Source organism: Phyllostomus discolor, chromosome 2 (assembly GCF_004126475.2).
Source record: "Phyllostomus discolor isolate MPI-MPIP mPhyDis1 chromosome 2, mPhyDis1.pri.v3, whole genome shotgun sequence".
NCBI classification, from domain to species: Eukaryota; Metazoa; Chordata; class Mammalia; order Chiroptera; family Phyllostomidae; genus Phyllostomus; species Phyllostomus discolor.
In genome coordinates, this window is record NC_040904.2 from 95,398,531 (window position 1) to 95,416,404 (window position 17,874).

At 40.6% G+C, this 17,874-nt stretch overlaps 1 protein-coding gene across 3 annotated transcripts in view; it reads right to left on the reverse strand.

Moving 5' to 3' along the window:
• LOC114490454 (limbic system associated membrane protein) overlaps positions 1-17,874 on the reverse strand; it is a 638,505-nt gene that overhangs the window by 8,733 nt on the left and 611,898 nt on the right. Inside the window, exon 8 of one of the 3 annotated variants that reach the window (XM_028504439.2) lies at positions 5,237-5,269. The exons of the other annotated variants lie outside the window; for them this stretch is intronic. Within the exon in view, the coding sequence (XP_028360240.1) occupies positions 5,237-5,269 (33 nt within the window). The remainder of the gene's footprint in view (positions 1-5,236; positions 5,270-17,874) is intronic. 3 annotated transcript variants of the gene reach the window in all.

Here is a 17,874-nt window from a genome sequence, read left to right on the forward strand (position 1 = left end):
AGACTTGAACTTGCCCAGAATTTATCTTGGAATGGCAGCCTGTGTGTTTTGCCCACAACCACCCTAGTTTTCCCCATAGGACATGATTTGGGGGAACTGTGTGACTATAGATCAAGAGAGAGATTGGACTGGAGAGGAAAAGTGGAGATGTGATCTGTGTGTTGACAGAAAGAGGAGGACTAGGGAAGCAAATGTAGGTCTGAAGAGCTTGTCTTCTGTGCTTTGCTTGTCCACTCTTCCTTTTTTTACAGTTTTGTTTGTATAGATCCATTATAAGAAGGAAATATTAGTATTTTTCACACTCAAGACTTTGGGATTTAAGGCTGTATGCTTAGATGATGACATTCAAAAGAGAGATCAATGTGACTGTAATTATGGGTCACTTTGAAGTTTTGAGGGCACTTATGCAGATGAAGGCACGTGAATGAGTGTGTATGTGAGTGTGTGTACATGTGCATTTAAACTTACTGCCCTGGCTGGTGTGGCTCAGTGGACTGAGCACCCGCCTGTGAACCAAAGAGTTGCTGGTTTGATTCCCAGTCAGGGCATATGCCTGGGTTGTGAGCTGGGTTCCCAGTTGGGGGTGTGTGAGAGGCAACCACACATCGATATTTCTCTCCCTCTCTTTCTCCCTCCCTTCCCCTCAGTCTAAAAATAAATAAAATCTTTTTAAAAAGTAAACTTTTGATGGTTTGCAAGTATGATGGAAACATCCTCTGGTATGTGAACGTTGCCAAAATTGTCAACAGGCATAGCAGATCAGAGGTAAAAGAACATGGAAAGTTTTGAATTCAAGAATATTTTCCTATTCTATGTATTTTTGTAAATAATAATAGCAAGAGCAACCAAACAAAACCAGTAAACAATTACATAGCTCTTACTGCAAGGTACTGTTATAAATGCTTTACAAACATGAGCACACAGCCACGCTCTGAGGCAGGTGCTACTATGCACCCTGTCTCACAGTGAAACAACAGCAGAGAGAGGGAGAATCACTTTCCAAGTTCACATAGCCAGCAAGCCGTGTTTTCACCCAGGCAGCTGGTTTTGGCATCTGGGCCTGTCGCTGCGGCACAGTGAAGTTACCCAGTGAAGGGGTGCCGGCGGGTCTCTTGGGAAACGTTGGGCAAATGAGATTTTTGTTTGTCCAAGGCAATAACCAGGACAAACAAAACAACACGAAGGCAGCCATTACCTTAAAAAAATGATTTCAATAGAATATTGGTACTAGAATGCCTTCTTGAAAAAATTAAAAATACTAGTTATTATAAAGAACAAATATATACAAACTTCAAACAGCATAGTTATAGTGTAAAAATGAGCTTTATTATATGTTAAGATATGGAAATACAGATTAAATTTTTAAATATTCAATCAATCAACCTTTAATTTTCTGAAAGGCTATAGGATCATATTAATAAAAAGACATTTAGCTACCTTCAGGTTCATGCCTTTCATGAGGAACTCAGGTGTAAGAAGAAGATCAGGTATCCTGCATAAAGCACCTGACCAGGGACTAGAATCCAGGTGTTCTGAGTCTTAGCTCAATGTCATTCTTAATCCACTCCCTCCCTGGCCCCCACCCCTATCATTTTTGGCCCCTGGTATCTTGAAGCTCTGCTGGTGGCAGGTCCCCAGGACTCTGGTCTGATGGCCATCGAGTCCTTCTGTGTGCTGTAGGTGGCGTGCGCTCCATGGCACATTTGTTTGAATCAGTGTGTCAGTGAGGCTCCCAGAGCAGAAAAAGACTACACACAAATTGAGGCCATAAATGGCTAAACAAAAATGATGTCTGTTTTGCTCTAGGGATAGTGTGAAATGGAAGGTTTCCATAAAGAGTCTAATTCTGCCCATTTCCTTAATCTCATTTTGAGTGCTGGGGCAGGCTCGGTCATCTGTCAGGCACATTGGAGGTGAGCAGCACCTGGGAGCCTCGCCTTGTCATTCCACATGAAGGGCAGTGAATGTTGGAGAAAGCAGAAATTCTTTCATTGCAATATGGAAGTATATGAGCCTAGACCAACATATTATATATAAAATTTTTCTACTGTGTGGGCACACATCTATACATAGATACAAAGAGAAGAATATTTGTTCTATGCATATTCATATATGCACATATGATATACACAGGTATTATTGGTCCTTTCGTACACATAATTCAGAATGAACTATTACTTTTACATGGTATTCTATGTTATATATAGGGATTCCTAGTAAATGACTGTATTAATAATCTTTAATTTTATCCTTAATAAAATTATTACATCTTTGAAGTGAAGCTTGTGGGTTCCTTAAAGATATCTTCATCTCTATCAATTATTATTTATTAAGTACTCTCAGATAGCTATTTGATGCACTTATATGACTTGCTGTTTTCACAATGGGTTTTGAGAGTAAATAAATAGGCTCAAAAAATGCAAGGATGAATGGGTGACTGTTGGGGACTCATCACGAGTGTGTATGCAATTATGCTCATAGATACGTATAGATGACTGAGGAGAAGAGTGCTTCAGTTAATGGCCATTTTGGGGAGAAATAATCAGCACCATCATTAATTATGTTTTAGTTCATAGTTATGGAATTTCTGCTTATTTGTGGAAATGCAAATGATAAATCTTATTTCCCCACACCAGATGGCCAGGCTCAGAAAGTACTTTTATCTACAGACAGATAGAACAAAAGTAAGAGTCTGCAAACATAAAGTAGCCTTAGGAATAGATGGGTGACTAGAACCATGCTTCAAGAATTGCTACATGCTCTTCATATAACAGATAAATACCATATCTTGGTCGTTAGCTGCATTCTATATGCATGTATGTGTGCACACACTTTCATGTGTAATTTCTAGTAAGCTTTCAATGTATGGTAGCAGAATCATTATTGTTATTAACTACAGATGTTTGGATTACCCCTGAATCAAAGGATTGGTTTGTGAATTGGGTCAAGGCTTTTAATGTTTGACCCGAAGGGGCCAAATGCAGCTGCCCCAATATTAAATATCTTGAGTCAGCTAACCAGGCCAGGGTGCTCAGCCCAGGACAGGATGGTAAGTGAGACTGCATCCAGGTGAATGCTGGGACCATGGACTTTGCCATGGCAGTGCTTACAAAGGGAATTAGTGACTAAGGGCAAAACCAATAAAGCATCCTGAAATTGAGGAATATGAGTATGTTTTGGCAAGGTGTATACACTATAGACCTGAAGCAGGACGGAGAGATGATTTTTTTGGCACTTGCTTTAGAGGGCATGCTCTGACAGACAGTTCGTGATTCAAGTCTGATTGACACATTTCTGTTGCTTCTCCTGGGTATTTAGGGTCTGTTTCCTGGACTGGGAACTACATTTATTCAGAATAATCATTAGTCACAGCCTCAGTGGTTGTTGGGCAACCTTTCATCCACTAAGCAATCGAGGTCCATCCTAATTATCTCTCTGTGTATAGTTCAGCCATATGAGAGAAGGTGGCCAGGCAAGTTTAGGTTTGAATTATTCTTAGAATTAATTAGTAAGGGCTGATTAATTCTTAGAAGTAATCACTAAGACTGAAAATAAGACAAAAACCTAAACAATACACAAAACAATAGTTAAGTGAAAGAGAAAAATAATCTCCTAAATCTCTCCCAGATGTTATCAGTTGTGCAGAGGAGGCCTGAGCTGGACTGGGAAGCCTTGTTCAAGGGAGGCCTGAAAGGATGGCCTTTGGCGCCACCTGCTCTCCATGCTCAGCCACTACAGCTTCCCCTGGTGAAGGAACTCTGGGGATTCAAGTCCATTGTTGGTTTGGCTGCAGCAGATCAGAAGAGGAGATACATTGATGTCTTAGAATTAAATTGGGGCTCCTTCTACATAATTCCGTATGCATTACCTCCCCTCTTATGAAGTGAGTGTTGGCTAAGGCTGAAATATTCTCACGGTAAAGTTGGAATTATCTTTTCCATCAAAATAGCATGAAATATTTTGGCATGAAAAATTGTGAAATTTTAGGCCAGTACTTAGAATTACTTTGGGTGATACTAGGAATTTATCTCAATGGTCTCTGAAATAAAAAAAAAAGGAAAACATCCTATGCCTTATTTCTCTATCCACACCAAATCCCTGCGGTATCATATATTCCACTCACTACTTTAAAATTCAATTGCAATTGATAATCATGGCATTGGAGAGAGAAGGGCTGAACTGGATAGTACCTTATACTTTCTTGCTCCAAACAATGTTGGTCCTATACATATATTTCTGGTTGCCTTCTTGGAGGACTGGCTAGAGCTGGCCATAAGCAAAGTGCTGGCCATTTCCTGAGAGTAATCAACACAGTGTCCCTAATTTCTGTGGTTCTTGGTCACTGGTGGGAACTAAAGCCCACAGAGATAGGTTTTCACTATTGATAATGATCTTGGTTGTCTCATCTCCTTTGAGGCTCAGAGAAGACATCTTCATATGAGATGATTACCAATCCAAGTGGGTGGCCCCAATGACTTAAGGAGGGTGGTACCTGGCCAAGTAGGTTCCTCTGTGGCTCTGGTCTGAAGCTTTCTGTTGGATGTGTAAAGAGGACACCTCCAAAGTAGTAATTGTTTGCATTTTAGGGTCCATTTGCTGAAGCTTTAACCTGATTGCACTGTCTTTGCTGGGGAAAGTGTGTGAACTACATGCCACATGGCTGATGGAACTATGTGGGGTGGTTGGAGGGCACAAAAAGGCAAATCCCAGGAGACCACAGCACAGCTGTGGCAGGGGCAGGCGAGGTGAAGACCTGGGGGGATGCTGAAGCAGGAGGGAGGATGAAATTCTCAAGGGCTTCATTTTAGGAGATCCTGCTCTATTTCCCTTAGAAATACATTGGCTTGAATAGCTGACAAGGAGCAGAAAAGTAGGCTCTGTGTCTCTTCTGAGAGCTCTGTCACTGGACAGTGAGCCTTTCCAACAGCATGGCTCTGCAAGAAATAACCACAGATGCTGAAGACAAGAAACGTGGGTGTGGGGGGGGGGATCAGTTGCTCAGCTCCAGGGATTTAAAAATGCACAACTTTTAAAACTATAGAGTAGATATGGCTTGGACCACGGGCTTTTTGTGAAGAAGGAAGTTTGCAATTTAGGGAGAAATAGTGGCAAATGTATTATGGAAATTATCACTACAAATTATTGAAATGAAATAGACTCTATTGTCTAAGACCGCAACACATTGCCGTGAATTTTAATTTAAACATGTACAGGTAATTAGAAATAAGAACCATACCTTTTTGCTTGAAGTGCATGGTGGTGCAAATTTCTAAAAAAGAAACATTTAGCAAAACAAAAACAGATAAAAAATTCTTTATCAATTGAGAATAAGCACAAAAGGAGTCTGGTACTCTCCACTGAGCAGAGAATGAGCGACAAGGCAGAGAACCGAGCAGAACCCCATGTTGACAGAGACTGGAAGAAAGGCACTGCAAGAGACTGAGAAAGGAAGAGGCCAAAAGAGACTGGCTGGTTGGAACCGATGCTGTGCGGCCAGAGAGGCATAGTCAGTTTGTAACTATGACTACTCGCTGCTGCGTGTTGCGTGTGTAGGCAGGTACGAGGACTCTGAGCACGGCATGCAGATGAGCTCTTGACTGTGAGTGAGCTGGTGAAGGGACAGGATGTGTGTGTCTCCCAACACCATCCTACCAGTGTGCCTCTGGTTTGTTCCACTCTTTCTTTTCTTCTAACAAGCTAAATGGATTTCAACTTTAAAACATTTGTAGCTGCTGTTTCATCTGCTTGGAATGTTCTTCCCTCAGATCTCTGCCTGGCTCACTCAGTCACTTCATTCGGATTTCTGCTAAAATGTTTTAGTTGCCAACCCAGCAAGGACTTCTCCCCTCACCTTATCAAAATGGTTCCCTCTGTTACTTTCTATTCCTTCACCCTGGTTTACTAACATTAACAGCACTTGTTGCTACCTGGCAGCATGTTACACATTGGCTTAGTTGCTTGTCTCGAGTTTATCTCGTCCATCAGGTGCTTCAGAGGGCAGCAATAGTGACTGTCTGTCAACCGTGGTGTCCCTGAGGCTGAGATTAGAGCCTGGTGGTAGGTATTCAATATGTGTAAATAAATTGCAGGATTGTAAACGCTCAAATAGGTCAAATATTCCCTCTGAAGTATGCTTATCAACTTACCCAGAATACTTTGAGAATACTGTAGAAGTAAGTATGGAAATTTTCCACAGGACACCACTTTGATCCTGAGGCCAGGCTAAGTGGCTAGTCACAAACAGGAGCCCAAACCATGGCTGTAGGATACGATTTTCTTCTTGAAGATCCGGACAGAGCCTTGCATTATCTCCGAATAACATGCTTTTACTGAAGCAGTAAATTGACTACACTCTGAAACCAAAGAGAACCTTTTGATTTAGACATCCAGTCACCTCATTGCCCTGCTCGGAACACGTGGATGCTTTCTTGCGGCTTCCGGGATAAACACCAACATTCTTGGTAGGTCGTCCATGGCTCCGCCCCTCCCCTCTCCAGCCTCATCAGTGTTTAGCATCTCTGCCACCCCAACCCCATGCCCTCCTCCTCCTCCAAGGCACCATGCTTCCTCTGAAATAGGGCCTATGGCCCAATAATAGCTCTGCTACAAATTTCACTCATCCTTCAGAATTCAGTTAAAACTTCCGCAGGGAAGTCGGTCTCCTTGGTAAAATGAAGTCCCTTTATCATAAGCTCTGCTCTCCCTCAGAACACTCAATTTTGGTTTTAGATACGTTTGTCTGAAGTTTTAATTACTGCCCGTCTGCACCCTTGGACTGGAAGTGTGGAGGGAGCTGGGGCTGCCGCCATGACGGTCCCCTGTGGGGAGCACAGACTATGCAGGAAGCCACTCGGAATGCTCAATGGGCCATGACAGGTCTAAAATCAACGAAATATGAGAAAATAACTGTATGCCAAGCATCCTCCTAACACAGGATTGGAGACTCTATTAAAACCACAGAGAATGTGAATAGCTAAATTCTTTATTCTGTGACTGAGCACAAAGAAGCCAGATCTTCGGAATTGGGTCTGCAAAGTTTCTGAGGTTCAGTGCAATCTATCAATCACCTCGCTTACAGATTTTTCATTTGTCCACCCAAAGAAGGTCATAAGAAGAAGCCCTCAGGTAGCATGCTGTTTTCTGGGATTCTTAAGATGGGTATAAGAAGAGCACCATTGTCCTAGTGTCTGGAGCCTTGAAAACATTTTGCTGTAATTCAGCATTAGCAAAACTAGTGTCAGCCAGGCTATTTGTAAATGCAAGCTGTGTGTGACTACACATATGGACCATTCCCTAAACTAGTCAGAGGCAGGGTGGATGGTCAGCCCAGTGTCAAAGCTTTCTGTATCATGCTTCCCGGTACACTTCCAGATGAACTTCAGTCGCTGGCCAGAACCCACCCTCCTACCCTTGAGTGGCTAGTCAGGTACTTGTGGAAGTAAAGACTGTATTCTGGATGAAAGTCTAGACAGAACGATGGAGGGAGAATTTTGTTCTTGTCTTAGCAGAAGCTGGCCACTGATATCACTCTCACCCCAGATGTGAAGCCAGGTTCTTGCGAGATAAAAAACACCAGCCTCTCCCTGTTGACCACACTGATCACTGCCCTTTCAACTGTATATGAAACATGCTGCCACTCGTTTCCTTGTGTAATGCTTGGTCTGGGAACTTTTCGAAATCAACATATTGCTTTAAAAATTATTGAAACGGCACTACTGAGAATATGCTCATCACAATATGAGGAAACTGAGGCCCAGAGAGGCTAATCAGTTACCCAAGGTCACACAGATAGCCTGAGGCAGAACTGAGACTGTGATTCAAGGCTCCCAGCTCCCCAGCCAGGACCTTGTCCATTACTCCCTTGCACCCTTCTGATATGTTTATGAAATCAAGACTATGTAACTCAAGTTTATAAAACTCTAGGGTGATCACTGGGATGTTGAAATCATGCAGCATTGACTGGGAGAGTTTGATGCTGACCTTGTGCAAAGTGCAACTTCCCTTCTTTCTTTGGTCAAGCCTCCTGAATTATAGATCGTTCAGATTTGTAAGGACCTCTCAAGGTCACAGAGTGGTGCTCCTCACCTACAGGAGTGTGGATTCCTGATGGGACCATCTTTATGTAAAGAATGCTTGATATCCCATCCCCTGCTCCTTCCCTGGTCCACAGGCCTCATGGAAATAATTGTGAGCAGTTGTTCAGGAGCCTGGGCAGAGAGGAAGACCAATTATTTTGCTTAAACTAAAAAAAAATCATGTAACCTCTCTTTGCCTCAGTTTTATCATCTGTAAAAATCAGTTTAGTTAGCATGTTTTTTATAAATTTGTGTTATCAATTAGGTAATTCAGTTATTATACGAAGGATGCTGCCAGGCACATATTAGGTGCTCAATAAATAAGAGTGTCAGCTTTGTGGTAAACACCTTCTTCAAAGGACTATCAGTGAAAGTTTGGTGGAAAAAAAAAGAAAAATACATCTTAAATTAAAAAAACCTGATTGTAGAGAGAGGAAGGGAAAGGGAGAGAAAGAGAAATGTCAATTTATTGTTCCACTTATTTATGCACTCATTGGTTGATTCTTGTATGTGGCCTGACTGGGGATCGAACCCACAGCTTTGGCATATTGGGACAATGCCCTAACCAACTGAGGAACCCAGCCAAGGCTTGAGAAAAATATATATTAACAAGTAAGCCATGGTAGTGTAGGTTCAAAGAATAAAACATTTTTAAATCTACTGCAACAATACAGATGAATAAAATGTTGGCGGAAGCTAGCACACTGAAGTGGTAGGGAAGCAGATTGATTAGGCAGTGTTTTGGTTAGAAGTAAACAACTAATCTGCCTCAGCTGACCAGTCACTGGCACAGGCTTGGGTAAGAGTCTCTATGTTCTAAACAGAACTATTAATTGATCTCTAATCAATTAAAAATAACTCATTAAAAGGGCTGGAAAGCATTGCCAAAATATTACTCTATATGAGGAAAACATCACAAGAATCATAAAAATGTACATTTTCTTGAAATATTGTTAAAGAGCAAACTAGCTTACCATTTAATTTTTGGAAGTACTCCTTATTGTAATAAATGAACTGGTTTGTGAAATACTAATGATGTTAACTTACTTATCCTCTTCTGACTCAAAATTCCATTTGCCTTTAGGACAAGAGAATTAAGTGCTTATTTGGTACTATTATTTGTTGGAATAGAATATTATTCTCTTCAGGAGCAAAAATCATATTTTTGTGCCTGGCTCTTTGAAAAACCTGGTTGTGTGCTGCCATCTTGTGGTAATATTAAGACATGGTCCTATGTACTGTAGAAAGAACACCTTTGCCCACCAGGTGGCAGTAGTTGGAAAAAATAAAAGCAGCACTACTTTTTTCAGTCAGAGCAGGGCTGAAACTTTACTCTTCAGAAAAGAGTATTTCTTATTGTTATATACAAGAAACAATTTATTTTGATTTTTAACAACTAGAAGTTATTTTTCTGTTGCAAAGGTGATCTCAAGTTCTTGAGAAAAACAACCTTGCTAGGGATATTATTTCTGTAGGTATTGCCTTGACACTCATTAGAATATACCTAAAACTTATGATTTATGCCTTTCAGAGATACTTCTCACACCTATATATCTTGCTTGAGCAAACACACTTAACAAGTAAGCATGGCAGTGTGGGTCCAAATAACAGAATAAAAACGTAAATCTACTGTAGCTATACTTTGGGGGAGTCTAGTACAGGGAAAATTCTAGAATTCTTTGGAAGCATCATTATCATATGCCTAGATATTACCTTCTGATGAGGGGGTACAAGGAGGCAATGGGGGAAAATTAATACTAGAAAAAGGAAATGCCTTGACAAATTTATTTATGCTAATCTGTCTTTGACTTTGACTTTCAGAATCTTTATACTCAGCCATGTTAAATAAACCTGCAGCATTAAGAATAGCTGACACAGACAATATCTCCCTGTTCACTACGGCAGCCTCAGCTCAGTATTTCTCTAGCAGAGTAGGTGTCCAATAGATTGGCTGAATAAATGTCCGAGTGCACGAATGAATGAATGGATGAATGGAGTGAATGGAATGAATGAATTGACGAGTGAATGAGTGGGAGAATGAATCAATTAAAACCTCAAGAGCTGCCCTAGCTAACATTCTAGGCAGGGGAAAGTTCTAGTGTCCTTTTGCCATGCCTTAATCCCGAGGCAGAACTGTTCTGGGGAATGTAGCCATTTGAAGAGACATGTGGGGCCAGGTGGCCCTTTGATCAGTCCATAAATCCTGGCAGGTGGAAAGTTTTCTGGAGAGCTGAGCTTTGTTGAAGAATATCCTCATGACTAATGAAAATTTACACCTTAGAAAATAAAAATCCAAGCTTCTTTTTTGTTCAGAGGCCAGAAGATTTACTCTTTTTCTCTTACCTCTCATCTCCTATTATGTGGTGTGACTAGTTTTCTCAGTCTGAATCTCTCTCCCTCTCTCTCAATTATAGTGAGGATTGTGAAGGTGAGAAACTCTAGAGTTTAAAGTTTGGTAACTTGCTAATTACCTGAGAAAATTTTCATATCTATGTTCATCAACAATTTTGGCATTTTGCCTGCTCTGAGTTCTGTCTGGGAGAGGAGACAAGGGCACCACAAGCCTGTAGGGAAATGATTGGTTTTTAGTGCTTTGACTCTCGACAACTTGCCTCCATAGCATACGTACAGTGTGGGGGTTCATACTGTTTGCATAGTTTTTCTAATTTTGGGGTTTTACTTGGATGTAAATGGCTTGTTTTTCAGCCTCCTACAGCCATTTGAACAAGGAAACAGTCTCTCTCCTATGTGCATGGCACAACTCCGTCTGGAAGGCCAGTCTTCTGATATGCCCCAGGTTTCGAAAATGACGTATTAGAGAACTAAAGTAATTAATAGCACTTCTTTTTTTCTAGACCAGAATTAGTAAGCAAAGAGGGAGGGTCTAAATTCAAAAAGGATTTTATAGTACAGATGCCTGGAGAAAGTGAGAGAGGAAGGGGGTTAAAATCACAAAAAGATTAATAAGAGAAACAAAGGAGAAGACTCCTCTCTTGCTGATGCTGAGGACCTGAAGCATAACATGGGTGAGGGTGCTCCATGGGAATTTATGGGTTTTGTGCTGAGTTTTATTTTCTGCCAAGGTTTTGAAAAATGAAACCTTTATTATTATAGTGGCTTAACATGGAGACTTTTTTATTAATTCAATTTTCAAAGCCACACTTTGAAATTTATTAATTTCTTTCTTGAAGATTTCTCCATTGTACTCAGAGGGTTTAGGGATTACTGGTTTCAGCTTACAAGTATTATTACTATTTTTTTTCTTTGACATAGAGATATGCCTGTGATTTCTGTTTGGATTGTTATGGTTTTTTATTTTTTCCCACACACTACATTCATGTTGTATAAACCCTAATGCGTAATATTTCTACAGTAATATTCTCTGAGAATCATAGTAATCATTCTAGGTCTAGTTCAGGGAGAAAAAGCCAAAGTAGAGAAATAGGTCTAAACTGAAATGTTAAGGTTATTCTTGTTAAGTTAGTTCATGGATGGCGCCATTATCGTAACTACTAAGAGAATTTATCAGATTGGCTTGGAATACGAAGAAGTCTTAACATGTCATTAATATTTGAGAAAGGAAGTTGGCCTTCCTCAGCTAGATTTGGCTTCTAAAGGGACCCTACATTTTACCTTCAAATACTTACAAGGGCTTTTTCTCTAAGAGTTGACTTCCAATGTTTGCTGCTGTTTTGGGTGCAGCAAGGACCCGAGTGATTAACCAAGGTGCTGGTCGCCTTGGACAGATGGTGAGAACTTCCTGTGGGATGAGTGAAGGCATCCAAACCAAAACCAGCGCTGACATGATTTCTCCTTATGTAACGTCAATAAAATATTTGAGACTCACTTTTTATTCTCATTATTAGTGGACCAACCCTCTACAAACTGAATGTTCCATACTGAAGAAAATCAGAAAAAATGTTTTTTAAGTAAAAGGTAATTTCATTAAAACAAAAAAGAGACACATTTATACAAGGAAAAATGTTGTTATACCAATTTAGAGAGAGAATGTAGGAGCTCCCGCATCTGAAAGGCGGGTTCTTACTGGAAATCCTGGAGATGACACAAGGAAAATCTCTTTTAAGTCAGAGGAAGGAAATCTCTTCTCAAATGAGTCAGGTTGGAAGGGCTGTGAGTGAGCCTGTCGCTCTGGAGGCAGCCCCGGCCCAGGGCTGGCCTCTGCGGTTGCCTTTCACGGGCCACAGAAACATGTCCCGCCTCTGAGAGGGCAGGGGGCAGAGAACAGTTAAGGAGGTTTAACTTGAATACTTTACAGTACACTGACAGCTCAAACGTTCAGATAACACATTTGTTTACATCGTATTAACGATGTATGTCTGAGGAAAGAGCTTATATATGATCAGCATTTTCTTTACAGTTTCATAAATTTTCAAGTACTTCTATACGAAAATATATAACATTTATTATCAGAATAGAAAACTATTTATAAAAACAAATCAACCATTTAAAAATGCCCTCTACGTCTGGGGGAAGTTAATTATCAATTTCTGATTATTTGGTTTTGGGGTTGACATTGTTACAAAAGACTGAATCTTTCCCCCGACTTTTTAGTTGGCTGGTATCATATAGAAGCCAAGACAGGTGAGGCCTAATTTTTGTAAGGAACATAGTCCCAACAGCATTAAATTATGATGCAATAAAAAATGTACTCTATGGGCTGATGAGGTCCTTCTGACTGCAGGCTTCACGTAATTGCCCTGCAGAGTGAGTAGAGGCGTGTGATCTGACTGCAGTAGCCACGGCGGGCTCTGCTCAGGGACAGCAGGCAGTGTTCCGGGAAGTGCAGTCTCGCCAAGCAAGCCAGCATGAAAAGAAGGCTACAGCAAGTCGTTTACAGCAAGACCGCTTTCTCAAGTCCTGTGGGTTTCTTCTTTAGCCCGAGAGGTTTAATTTTTAGTAATCAGTGATTTGAAATATTAGAGAATGCTCAAGAGGCTAAGTTTAATAAAGGGGTTTCCCTGAGCCATTCCACCTAAAAATTTGCTTAAGTTTAGAAAAACTCCAGAAGTAAACTCGTTTGAATCAGCTGTCAGTAAGGTATTTGGGCTAGACACGCAGTTTTTGTCTTAAGAAAGAAGTGCCGGTGCCCCTGTGCCTGGGATGCGCCCATTACCCCTGTGGGTAGAACCCTGGCCCTTTATCCCTTATTGGATTAAAGACCAGTCATCTCCTAATTAAGTGAGATTAGGAACTACCTCCCAGTCCTGGTTGTTGGTGCATCGTAGATTATGTTTTCCGTGTTTAAAAACATGAATTTTAAAGCCTTTCATGCCTTCATTTACTTTACTTGCCGAAAAGGATTAAAAGCATAGGTTTGGATGAGTCTCTAGAGATTTTCTCACTTTCTGCTTTTCTTTGTCTCTTTTTTTTGTTTCTCAACTCTAAATTGTTTTTGGAATACATTTTAGATTTACATTCTAAGGGATTCAAGGCTGTCTTTAATTCATTTAATGTGTATTTTTATTTTACATGTATCAAAATTAAAAACATTCAAATAACATGAAATGAGGTACCTGGCCTATGGAATTTGAATGCAGAGATAACAAGTGAATTTATGAGATTTCTTCTGGGGTTTTAAGACTCTTGGAAATAAGAAGATAAGGGATTAATAATAGCGGTATACGCCTAGTTACCCTCGGACCCACATTCCTGGCACTAATGACCACGGCACAGGATTCGGTAAAGGCAGGTCTGCTTTGGACACCTCTCAGTGGCTTTATTACTCGGAGTGCCAGGATCCATCTGTAACTCCAAATATAACATCATAGCCAGGTTCTGGGGCAGCTGCTGGAAAACACTGCTGCCTCCTTACAACTTGATCATTCCTATAAATAAAATAAAACCTTACCATTAAGCCTCCCTGTTGAGAGACGGAAAGTTTTCTCTAGAGCAGGGGTATCAAACTCATTTTCACCAGGGGCCACGTCAGCCTCAAGGTTGCCTTCAAAGGGCTGAATGTAATTTTAGGACTGTATAAATGTAACTGCTTCCTAACAGTTAAGCAAGAGCTCGACGTTGCTGCTGGGTAGGAACAAGGTGTGGGCCTGGATAAAACAGGGTGGAGGGCCAGATTCAACCAGTGGGCCTTGTGTTTGCCGCTTGTGCTCTGGAGGCTCTGCCAGATCATACATAGGCTCTCAGGATCCGGAAAACTAGCCCTGAATGGGGCCCCCACCATACCGTGGGCAGGATTGGTACCTGCCTGCACAATGAAGCCAGCATGTACTCTTCCATCTCCTGAAAGTCTAACAGAGGTGGAAATGCTGATCCCCTTTCCTTTAACTCAATTGGCTTACTGTTTGCTTTAAAACAAACAAACAAACAAAAAACAGGCCAGATATAAATGACAAGAAGAAAGAAACTCATAAGGCAAAAATTATGTTTTTTTCAGATTTCTAAAATTATTTAGACTTAATATTGTTCAGCTGTCTTTGAATTCTAGACCTTTATACATACTGGAATGTTTGCCCTTCTTTTCCTTTCCTCCTTTCAACCTTTTAAAGTTCACTTTCTCCTGGAAGCCTTTTTTGACCAGACCAGGTTAGTTAAGGTGCCCCTGTTCTGTGCTCACCAAACACCACACAGGGATTGTAAACTTAGCAAAGGTTTTTGTGATTTCTTAACTCCTCATCTATTGCCCCACCTGGTTGACAAGCTCTGTCAACCAGTGCTTTGTTTGCCACAGTCCTGCACAAGATGCAGCTCTGAGCTTGGCACACAGAAAGTATTAGGGTAGATTTTTTTTTGAATGGTGTCATCAAAATATTGAGCATTATCAAATACTGGGCCAGAAACTAGTTTTTTACTGCCCATCAAGAATGAAGTTTCTTTCTTATATTCCTCCTAAGGATTAGGAATCACAAGGAAAACATGAACTCTAAAATAAACCATACAAAGCAAAAGCAAGTGGAGAGTACATCTAAATGCAGAATAAGAAGGCACACTATTAACTGAATGACTTAGAGAGAGAGGGTCAATCCCCTAAGGGAAGACCGACCTCCAAGATCATTTTGTCTTTCTCAACACTGCAACACTAAGCAACTTCCAGTGATGAACTTACCTGTGTTCTGGACCTCCAGGGAGGAAAATAGAACAAATCTCCCAAGGAACTCTCAACCTTGCTAGTCAACAGAGAGAAGTGCAAGCTACTGCTTAATTTCTTTTGTTTAAGCTGTTTCTGCTCTGCAAATATACCCTGCTTCCAAGTCAGACAAAATCTACATGTATATTTTAGGAAGCATTTTAGAATGGCCAAGCAGTGTTCCCACATAGAACATGGCTGGGAATGCTTGGTGCTGTGTGGGAGGAAGAGGATGGGATGGTAAACAGAATGGACACTCACCTAAGGCACAGTTACCTCCTACTGTTTTTGTTTTGTTTTGTTTTGTTTTTTGGTAAACCACAGTATCCTGTTGTTGCCCCCAAACGATGATGTCCTCTTAGGTAGGTAGAAAAGTCATACTGAAACTGCAAGGTTTAGAAGGTGAGAATCTTGGTTGTGAGTATGGGGCAGATGAAGTAGGAAAAATGGATAGCTGTGATGCTATGATTCATAGTAAAGATATTCTGTTAGTGGTAATGTCTAGGCACTAAAACATGCACATGTGTTACAGAGATGTGGCAAGTGTTTTCTTTTTTATCAGCACAGTGATAAGCAAACCAGCATAGTAAACTCTGATGGTGCTTGGCTCTCCAGAGTCCAATTAGGAAGCATGATAAATGACTTGTAAAGTCTCTCCCCACACCCACTGATTTATGGTGGATGGAAGCTGACAATTCTTAGTGGAGTCCCAGTGAACAGTCTGCCTACTCCCATCATACATCTGGGTACATATGAACACCTTCAACTGGAATTCCAAAGTCATTATGTATGCTGTGTTCCAATGTGGCAGGTTTGTTTCTTCACAGCAGTATACATGGGGAGGTGTAAGAAGGTGGGGCCACTTAAGGTGGTTTTTTCCCCATGGAAGGGCTCCTTTAATTTAATACCCACCGATGACTTGTGATGATAAATACCCACCAAGAACTTGTGAGTTCAGAGTGACTGCATATGGAAAATTATTGCCAAGGTTGTTTTGTCTGTTGCCTCTTTAGAAGTAGATGTTTCCTTCAGAAAGAGGGCATAATGGCTTTGAGGTGCTTGCATGACTGATAATCAGTGTTTAGAAGCTAAGACTACCAAAACCTTTTCTTTGGTTTTATTTGAAGAATATCAAAAGAAAGGTGTATATGTAGTGCAAGATGAATATGGTGGAAAATGTGGAGAAAAAAATTAAGAAATACAAACCAGTAATAAGACTTTTAAATGAAAAAGAGAAAGCCAAGGGGCAGACTGAAGTTTAAGTTTATACTTTCTGGGGCTATGATATAACATTTGTCAGGGGCTGAGACTGTAATGATGACTGATGGAATTCTGGAAGACTATGTATTATTATTGTTGTTGTTATTAATGACTCTAAGTAGTCTCATTTCTTTTAAGGAATCTTAAACCTAGAGCAAATCTCCCACAGAGAGGACCTCCTTCCTCGCTATACCCACCAATGCTCCTCACATTAGACTGTTGCCTTCCTGCAAAATGGCTTAGTGATGCAAACACCACAGCAATCTCTGCTGGGGGTGCACTCTAAAGACTAGAGGGACCTGTGCCAGCATTTTCTGCCCATTCAAGATTCTGGTCTTTTCACCCTTTGGGGCAGCATGCCAATGTATTTTCTGCTGCAAATCTCATTGAGCTCTCTTTACGCAGAGTTATTTCTTTTAATTAAAAAGACAAGACTGTCAATTACTTAAACTTAATCCCCAAATGTAATTGTTACTTTGAAAGATTTTTTCCCATAAAGCTCATAGAAGAGAAATATTTCTATCAAATTAAAATTTACTGTGAGCTTGGATTTTCAAAAAATTATTCATCTTTAAATCCCTGCTGGATCTAGAAATCTAAATAGCACAGCCATCCAATAGCACAGGTCGGTCATCAGGGAAGGCTGACTGGTGTGGGCAGATCCAAACTAGGGAAATACGAAAGACTTTAGAAAAGAGTTCAAAGAACTAAAAACTCTCCTACTTTTAAACTGATGCTGTAGGATTTTTAGCCATTTAGCTTAAAGCTAATGTACATTCTGAGAGAGGTGACACTGCCAAGCTGTTGTTGGACACTTAAACAACGGTGTAAATAAATTTCAGATTTATTCTTGCTATCAGATTTGAACAGGGAGAGAACAAGAATTGTTTAAGAAACAGCAGAAGGAAGGATAGAGAGGTGAGAAGAGGAAGACACAGAAATGGATTCAGCAAAGACAAATACCTATTGGGTCTAAATCACTGTTAGGTCTAAATCATTGGATTGGCAAGTGAAGTATTGATTCCAGGTGAAGTATTGGCATAACTCTTCCACTTGGTTTCCTGTTATTTTTGACAATCAGGAGGAGGTCAGACTGTTGTTCCCAGTAAAGGAGCCAGGGTAACTCTTAATTATCCTCTTGTGTATTCATCAGGGCTCATGGTTGTGCTGTGAATTTGTGTCAACACAGCTGCTGCAGTTCTGTCTGTCAGTAAAAGCAAGGCCCTCTTTGCACCAGTTAGTGGGAAAGGAGTGATGTATATAAAAACTGAAACCTTTCCTCGAACATGCTTTATACTTTTGACCAGGAAAAAGGGTAGGTTCTTTAAACTGCTGAGTTTGAAGTAGTCTGACAGGTGGTGATGTACTTGACAGGCATGCACTGAAAGTGTGTGAGTGGATGTGTGTGTACCACACAATAGGAAACTGTGCAACCTG